At 38.0% G+C, this 8,620-nt stretch overlaps 2 protein-coding genes across 2 annotated transcripts; one reads left to right on the top strand and one right to left on the bottom strand.

Annotated features, from left to right (window-relative positions):
- Positions 1 to 3,097: 3,097 nt before the first annotated feature.
- LOC110766202 (neuronal acetylcholine receptor subunit alpha-5) lies at positions 3,098 to 6,016 on the bottom strand. Its single transcript, XM_021969487.2, has 2 exons — positions 5,729 to 6,016; positions 3,098 to 3,352 (listed from the first exon to the last, which is right to left on the bottom strand). Exons 1-2 carry the CDS (start codon positions 5,894 to 5,896, stop codon positions 3,305 to 3,307), a joined length of 216 nt encoding a protein of 71 aa, XP_021825179.1. The 5' UTR covers positions 5,897 to 6,016; the 3' UTR covers positions 3,098 to 3,304.
- Positions 6,017 to 7,097: 1,081 nt separating this feature from the next.
- On the top strand, positions 7,098 to 7,725 carry LOC110766172 (Mitochondrial outer membrane translocase complex, subunit Tom7). The gene has a single exon (XM_021969451.2). The coding sequence runs from the start codon at positions 7,200 to 7,202 to the stop codon at positions 7,419 to 7,421; it is 222 nt and encodes a 73-aa protein (XP_021825143.1). The 5' UTR covers positions 7,098 to 7,199; the 3' UTR covers positions 7,422 to 7,725.
- Positions 7,726 to 8,620: the final 895 nt, after the last annotated feature.

Raw genomic sequence — 8,620 nt, 5'->3', positions numbered from 1 at the left:
GTATGACACTGATGATTTTAGCAGTGTTCATGAATCTGAGGATGAGGAAAATACTGTTGTGAGAAGGAAGACCAGAAGAAGAGCCCCTATATGTAAGTAGTATTACAGAGATCATGACTTGAGGTTTCCCAAATTTAGTTTGGGGCTTGAATTCCCAACCATGATAGAGTGCAGAGAAATGAATGAAATTTGACGACAGGCACCTAATTGTCTATTTTTAACAAATTTGTATCTTTAATTTACCGAAAAAATAATCGAGGGTGCAAATTGACAATTATGGTTTAGTTGAAGGGGCAAAACCGCATTTAACCCCTAATTGTTAATAGCAAAAGTCTTGCTAATTTACTAGCGACTTTTATCAACTCTATGAAAGTATTTAAGAATTTTTCAATTCTATGAAAGTCACTCACTTAAAAAAAAAGTCTTTATACGTATGGATGGGATACACCCCTACACTCTTTTAGAAAACTTTAGAAAACCACAATTCACTAAATTTTTCCAAAGGCAGGTACACAAAAGGCCTGGGCGGACACTCACTCAAGTTTCCAACAATAGATACACAAAAAGCTTGAGGGTGACATTGCGTGATTTGAAAGTTTGAGGGTCACCAAAAAAGGAAAAAACTTACATGCTGCATAGGTAACCTTTTGTTGTCAAATTTATTGTGTGCTGCTATGAAAGTTCCTTTTTTAATGTTTTCTTTTCTTTTATTAAAGTAATCATTTGCTCTCTTTCTTTGGTACCTTTGTTGGGAACCATCTCCAATACCTTGTCATCCACCCAAAACTTACATGTTGCATAGCTAACTTTTTGCTTTCTGTGGGGGTCTTTTTGTTCCAACAGCCTGCTGAATGGGCTGGGCTGCCGTAAGGAGTGAAAACGAATAAAATTACCCCATGTGTCTGAGTTCAAAGATCAAGCCCCAAGAATGCTTCGAAAGGACAGTGAAGCCTTATGAAACACCTCGGTTACCTTTACCAACAAAAACAACATCTGCTTACAGATAGATTTTTAACTTGGCATGAGAAGCTTGTGGCATGGGAGCAAAACCATCATGAGTTTAGCATAAACAGAGAGAGGGCTGTGAATTCCTATGAGAAACAGGGGTTCTAAGGAAAGGAAAGTGATTCTGAGAAGGTTGGCTAAGGGGGGAGAGAGATAAGAAGGAAAGATGGGTTGTTTGAGTAATTTCCAGCAGCTTAACAAAAAGTCTGTCAAGATCTGGAATAGCTTGCTAGAAGAGAAAATTGGAGGAGATGGAGAGGTGTGGCTCGAAATTGAAGGGTTCCAGAGGTGAGAGATGATGCTTGCTCTCTGGGTCTGGTTTGCTTGCCTTCGATTGAGTTGTCTTTCAATGGGTAGGAGACACCCCATTTTATAGCCGCTGGAAGCTCCTCCTTCCCAAGAAAACCTAATGGCTTTTCTCCAATTTTGCCAAGTCTCCCCTTCCCTTTTTCTTCTCTCCTTTCGATTCATCATCTTTTATGCAATTTTCCTTAGTCCAAACACACCAAGACAAGGTTTTTGGGAGCTCTAAGGCCTTCCTGCAGCGGCTCCAGCGTTGAACTCTTATTTTTGAACACCTCCTCACCTTCTTTCCTTCCCTCTTCAATGGTAGGAGCTGGTAGGAGAAAGAAATTGGTAAGGGCGTTGGTTTGAAGAGTGCCCCTCCTAGCAACCTGTGCACGCCATTATCCTCTGGATCTTTGCATGTTCTTCTTTGAAGGTTGCTATGCCCATGTGCTGGAGCCTCTCAGCAGCTCACCGACATACACTTTGGCTTTCATCGTGGTTCACGTTTCCAGCTAAGTGCTGGAGACTATAGATAATTTCTTGGCTGCTTGGGTTTTTGCTAATGTCATAGGTTAGCCCATTTAAGAGAATGGGCTAATTTCCTTAAATGATGGGCTATCTTATTATGGTGATGGGCTTATTTCCTAGGGTATTTGGCTCTCTTCTCTCTCTCTTTTATGCTTGTCCAAATATTTGGGCTCAAGAAATGGACTTGAGTTTTGGGACTCCCAAGCGGCCCAAAACTTCCATTTCTCGGCTCATCAATGGGCCTCATGAAAGCTCGTTACCATCCATACCACAACCCACTCAGCAAGCCCCGGGCATTTGCGTAGCTTGGGCCCACTTAAACTTGTAGCGTGGCTAAGTGTAAAATAATGATTTTTCGCTTGGCATGGCATGTCAATTGGCGTGCTCGAATTTTATTGCCTTTGAAAAGGGATATGATGTTCGATAGGATAATTAGCATGGGCTCGTAGAGCCAGTGCATTTTATAGGCTATAGCATGGTGGATTGCATACTTATTTGGCATGGCACGTGGTCGTGGCTCGTGCAAGTGTGCATGGAGAATTTTGCGTGCTCCGAATCGGGTCTTTTCTTAATAAGATGTCGCACTGGGCCAGGAATTTATTTGGGCCTCAACACTTTCAAATTTATTGTGTGCTGCTATGAAAGTTCCTCTTTCAATGTTTTCTTTTCTTTTATTAAAGTAATCATTTGCTCTCTTTCTTTGGTACCTTTGGTGAGCTGCTTCCATGTTCTCCTGTCTACCAAAGTCTTGTTCCCAGACCAACACTTGGGAACCCATCTCCAATACCTTGTCATCCACCCAAAACAAAAAATTTCCAGGCCCTTGTGTTTTGCAGGCGTTCAATTCACTGGTACAGCGAGGAGCAGACCAACCTATACTTCAATGTAGAGAAGGAGTGCTTCAACCCAATTAATGGCCATGCCTCAGTTTTTGTCAACCCTTACGATATCTCTTATTTTGGGCGGTCTGGAGGCCATCTCCGTATAGACACAACCTCTAGACAACAGCAGAACTGGATGTGTTGGAATCGGAGGAAGATTACTTTGAATGGTCAGCATCGATTCTGACGGTTTAGGAGTACCCATTACTTTCTTGTCGGAAAAAGAGTACCCATTACATGGTAGGTATTTTGCTTGATAGAGTTGTATTGCCAGCAGCCGTTGGTTTTTGGGTTCAAATTTGATTGTTATTTGAGCAGAAGGGAACAAGGAGACTGAGAAAGGTCATGCATAAATGAGGATCCAGGAATTCAGATAAACCAAACTGGATAAAGTATTTAAAAAGACAGAAGTTTACCATTGACCATGCAGTATTCGTAACAGACAAATACAATTCAACAAGGCAAATTCGGGTAGTATTACGTTCCATAGATCAACAAAGAAAAGGAAATACTTCCCCTCTACCAGGAAAGGGAAATTTGTGGTCCCATAGGGAACGTTCTATCACTAGTCCCACAGTTATTGTCAAACATTCTTGGATAAGTCATAGAAACTTCCTGTATGGTCTGCCTGCATCCTCGTCTTGCATGTGCTGTCACCATAGATAACAAACTGTTAGAATCCCAATCAATTAATTGCAAGACAGGAATGGCTAAATTGTTTGAGTGGTGAGTGTGTACACACACTCGAGCATCAGCATCCAAATTATATGACAAGGAAAAAGAAAGAAGAAAAAGCGTAAAACAAATAGCCCGTAGTCAGAAAATTTACGGAGAACTAAAAAGGCAGAGATGCATATGAATGACTAATCAACAATAAAATCCAGGCAAATACCAGGGATAGTTACACAGATTAGTGCCTATGATTTAATCTTATCTTATACTATTAATTTTTAGTATTTGAATGTATCAGACTGCTTTGAAACTTTACCCTTCCATCTATTCATCTTTTTCATAAGTACAACTGAATTTGTAAATATGGAAAATCAGAAGGCTGCAACAATGAATAGACAGTGGAACAACGTACGCAATGAGAATAGATATCACTAGGCTGAGGGAGATAAGGAAGTTGGACGCAGGACATGAATTTGCAACAGAACAGATATCAGTAATTTGGCAACTCATTACCAATTAACAAACCAGAACAAAAAAGAAATCCATCTCAACACACCAGTGTTTCAAAGGGACAACTGCTTCACAAGAGCCGATACTAATAAGTAGTAGCAACCAGACCTTTTAATATAAGATGGCAACTGACAAGAAATAGAAAAACCATGAAACTAACAAAGATCAGCTCAAAGGAATTTACTTCCCCCCACCCCTTTTTAAAGGAAAAAAAAGGGAAAAAAAAAAAGAAGAAGAAGAATATTTCACCATGACATTTGGTTAAGGCCTTAAACCCCTGTTCCTACGAGAATATGTACTCCCATAGAGAACCCTTTTCGATTATCTATGTTGATTTCTTACAAAGACTCCAGTGGAAGAAAAACATTAGAGGCATTCTACCAACAGATGCACAAGAGATTTAAAAACCCAAATGAATGCTCTAGAAACTCTGACACTGCAGCCCTCCAATCTCACTGAGTCAGCACGGAACTCAAATCATATTTCCTTCTAATTTTACTAGGCAATTAGGCTTTTCAGTATATATTTAACTCCTACTTCAAACCCTATCATAAATTGAAGCAAAATTTTATGACAGCATGGAATTTGATAAAAGCCCTACAAAGTGCCAAAAGAATTTAGCACAAATGCTTCACAAATGATGATTCTACACTATTTCTAGACGAAAGTATAAACAAGAAATGCCTTTTATTTCACAGACTTGTGCCTAGGATTTAAGATTAATCTTATCTTATACTATTAATTTTTAGTATTTGAATGCAACAGACTACTTTGAACCTTTACCCTTCCATCTATTCATCTTTGTCATAAGTACAATTGAATTTGTAAACATGGAAAATCAGAAAGCTCCAACAATGAATAGACAGTGGAACAATGTATGCAATGAGAATAGATACCACTAGGCCAAGGGAGATAAAGAAGTTGGACAAAGGACATGACTTTGCAACAAAACTGATATCAGGAATTTTCCAACTGGTTACCAATGAACAAATTAGAACCAAAAAAAAAAAGTATTTCATGACACCAACGTGGCAAAAGGGCAACTGCTTCACAAGAGCTGATACTAGCAAGTAGTAGCAACCATACCCTTTAATATAAAGAGGATTAGGGTTTAGTTACTTCCCCCCTACCCCTCTAACTAAAAAAAAAGATGATTTTAACATGACATTTGATTAAGGCCTTAAAGCCCAGTTCCTACCGAAATATTTACTCCCGTACAGAGACCTATTTGACAATCTACTTAATTACTTGCAAAGACTCCAGCGGAAGAAAAATATTAGAGGCATTCCTCCAACAGAATGTACAGGGGAATTGAAAACCCAAAGAAATGCTCTAGAAACTCAGAACATTGCAGCTTTCAAATCTAAGTGAGTGAGCATGGGACTCAATCATGTTTCCTTATGATTTCACTAGGCAATAAGGCTTTTCAGTACACATTTAACTCCTCCTACAAAGCCTACCAAAAATTGAAGCCAAATGTTATGACAGAGTGGTAAAACCCCCAAAAAGTGCCAAAACATTTTAGCACAAACGCTTCACAAATGATGATTCTACACTTTCTACAACCCCAAACAAGAAATGCCTTTTATTTCCCAAAATATAGTTTGGGTCCAAACCCAAATGTTTAAACATCATAATTTGAGAAAATTGATTTCCTAAAAGTCAAACAATCACTAAAACAAAAAAAGAGCTGAGGCTAGCTGTTGAGGAACCAAACCAAATTCGATAACCAGAAATCGAATTAAGAGAAAGATCTTGAAGCATATTACGATCGATTTGGCAATTACAAACGGATCCACAGATTAATTTCCAAAACGAAAAAAAAATGAGAGAGAGAAAGTTACGAAATCTCTGACGATGCCCTTGTAGACCAAGATAGGGATGGCGATGCCGAAAATGCCAACAAGGGCAAAGTTGCGGCGAGTCCAGCGGAAGTTGTGCTCGAGATTTTCTCTGGCTGAGCCCCACTCCTCTATGAACTTGTTCTTGTTTGCTTCCATTCCTCCCCCCATTTTTGCTTCTCCCTCTCTCTCTTTCTCAGTCTCTCTTTCTTCTAATTTAGCTTTCCTTTCAATTGAAATGCTCAGCTATGCGGATGTCCATCTATCCACCGTTTGGCTGCGTCGATAACCCAATTCCTACACCTCAGCTTTTTCTTTTCTTTTCTTTTTTCCTGAAAGTAATTTACTAAAATAATATTTTTTTTCTTTGTACCAATAACATAACATGAGCTTCTATTTGTACCATCTTTAGTAACTACCAACTTCCCTCAAAGATTTCAGTGAATTTGACTGAAAAACATAATATATAAAAATTACATCACTTTTCCTTTTCTATTACAAAAACATATAAAGAAAAAATTTCGGCTAAAAAGTAAAACACAAAAAAAATATTCATTTGGAAATTACGCGACTTGGGCCTCATCTATGGTTGTGGTTCCATGGCCCTTGACAAATATATAGCCTATATAAGGGCATAAAGTCCGTCGTTTATGATTTGGGTTTGCAATTTGATTTAGTTTGAGCTAAATTAAGTGAGAAATTAAACGAAACGGAAGGAGATTTTTTAGATTATGGTATGACATAATGCTAAATTAGCTACTTGTGGCATATATGGGTTAGGTCAATTGGTTAGATCGGTGAGTTTGCCCCCTTGCATCATAGTTTTGCTTATATGACGCTAAATCCATCACATGTGGATGTAGAGATGCCATATGGACCAAAAATAAGAAGTTTTTTTAATAAAGAAAATCTTAATGCTCATAAGCACTTTCATAAAAGCATTTTTATTATGAAGACGATGAAATTTTCATAAGAAATCCAAGTGCTTCCTAAGAAGCACATAGCAAATGCTTCTCCAGAAATCGCTTCCACAACCTAAAATCACTTTTAACATTTTATGCCATAAGCGTTTTTGGTTTTCAGAAAATGCTTTTAACCCTCCCATAAGCACTCCCAAACAAACCCAATTTGGCATCACTATAATTTGACGGACACACGAATCAATGGTTTTACAATTTGTAATTTTAAGCATCGTCTTTCTCAAGCTTTTAAATGACAACAAAAACGTGATTCTTTTTTCTTTTTTCTTTAAAAAAACCTATTACAAAATTTAGACATTTATTTAGAGGATAAAAATTAGAATAGAAGTTTGTGGAGGACAAGAAACAAACGACGGCTATGATGGACGCTATATAATAAGCACACGACGCGTCACATTAACGACACTTCATAGCCCCAACCTCCGAGGAAACAAAAACCTTATAATTAGGGTTTGAGAGAGGCGAGCAAGCACAGACTACAGACGAAAATTTCAATGGCGTCGAAGGTTACTCTGAAGAGCAAGGGCAAAACGACGAATAAGGGCTCCAAAGGCTCTGATGAGCGCTCGGTGGCCCAGTCCGTGAAGGAGTGGAGCACGTGGGCCATGAAGAAGGCCAAGGTCGTCACCCACTACGGCTTCATTCCCCTGATCATCGTCATCGGCATGAACTCGGAGCCTAAGCCACAGCTTTCTCAGCTTCTTAGCCCCGTCTGATCTGATCGGTTTGGATCTTTCAAATTCCAATATGGGTTTTTGGTATTATCTCTAGTGGGTTATGGTTCGGTGCCTATTTGTCGAATCTACATCTTATGGTTCAGGTTACTGTTTAGGGTTTTGTTCTACATGTTACGGAGGTATTAGCTTTAGTAATTGGGTGTAAGGAATTTTATGTATGCTTTTGCTTAAACTGACGAATGGGCACTTTTCAATGAGGATTTTGCCTTTGTAGTTGAATTTATTGAATATATAAGAATTTGGGCTTTGTGCTTCCAAATAATCTTATTAGATTTTAAATTTATGTCTTACTATTCATGCTTGGCTTCTTAATTCTCTGTTATTTGATATTCTTTTGTAGCAATTTGACTGCTTACTTGTAAGATTCTATGATGTCTCCTGTTGTCTCCCTTACAATTTGTCTGCTTGCATTTGTTGGTTTGTTATTTGATTCTGGGGTACCAAATATTTTGTTTTCTGTTAGTAATTTGTCTTCAGGTTCATGAATGAACAATTTGAGACCTAGAATACGAGTGTGATTCTTCATTCTATTTTCTAAGAATTCATATGCATATGAACTCTCAGAAAACAATAATGTTGTCTATCAACTTAGACTTTTCCCATTTATGATCAGAAAAGTAGTTGTTGCGGTTGCAGTTCTATATATGTTGATGTTCTTGTAGCCCATTTTGGTGCTATAAGCCTTGTAGAATTATATCTTGATAGCCAATATGAGGCATTGAGGATGTTATTATTACAGTACAAAAAATTTCTTAAGTGTCCTGTTTATTACAATTTTTGGACAAAACCATAGAATCCTCTGTTTGGCGTGATTCAGAGGGATCCTTCCTTAGTCCTGCCATTAGGCTAACCTTATTTGGTTCCACAAATGAAATTTTTACAAGTGAAACCAAAGGGACTTTGGTCAGATTTTATTTTATTTTAAAAAAATTTGGCTGTCCTTTTGATAGCTGTCTTGTATTGTAATATGATATGAAGATTAGTTCATTTCAAACAAGAAATATGTCCGGTTTATTCTGCCTCTCAATAGATTGGAGTCTGCTCTGTTATGGTGCATTTTCTGTTTTCAGTTTTGGTTGGCAATCTTTATTTCTACTGTTTAGTTTTTACAATGCATGTGATCATAAAGCAATGCATGCTTGTAAACTTGAACTTTGCAGAAAGCAATTGCTCAAATG

This window comes from Prunus avium, chromosome 1, assembly GCF_965620075.1.
Source record: "Prunus avium chromosome 1, drPruAviu1.hap1.1, whole genome shotgun sequence".
NCBI lineage: Eukaryota > Viridiplantae > Streptophyta > Magnoliopsida > Rosales > Rosaceae > Prunus > Prunus avium.
Note: the sequence above shows the minus strand (reverse complement) of the source record. Positions and strands in the feature narration are given on the sequence as shown.

Excerpts from the sequence above, each read along its gene's own strand:
- LOC110766202 (XM_021969487.2), bottom strand. The coding sequence starts at position 5,896 with ATGGGGGGAGGAATGGAAGCAAACAAGAACAAGTTCATAGAGGAGTGG. Across the intron at positions 3,353-5,728 it reads AGGGCATCGTCAGAGATTTC|CACATGCAAGACGAGGATGC; the intron begins GTAACTTTCTCT and ends CTATGGTGACAG.
- LOC110766172 (XM_021969451.2), top strand. The coding sequence starts at position 7,200 with ATGGCGTCGAAGGTTACTCTGAAGAGCAAGGGCAAAACGACGAATAAG.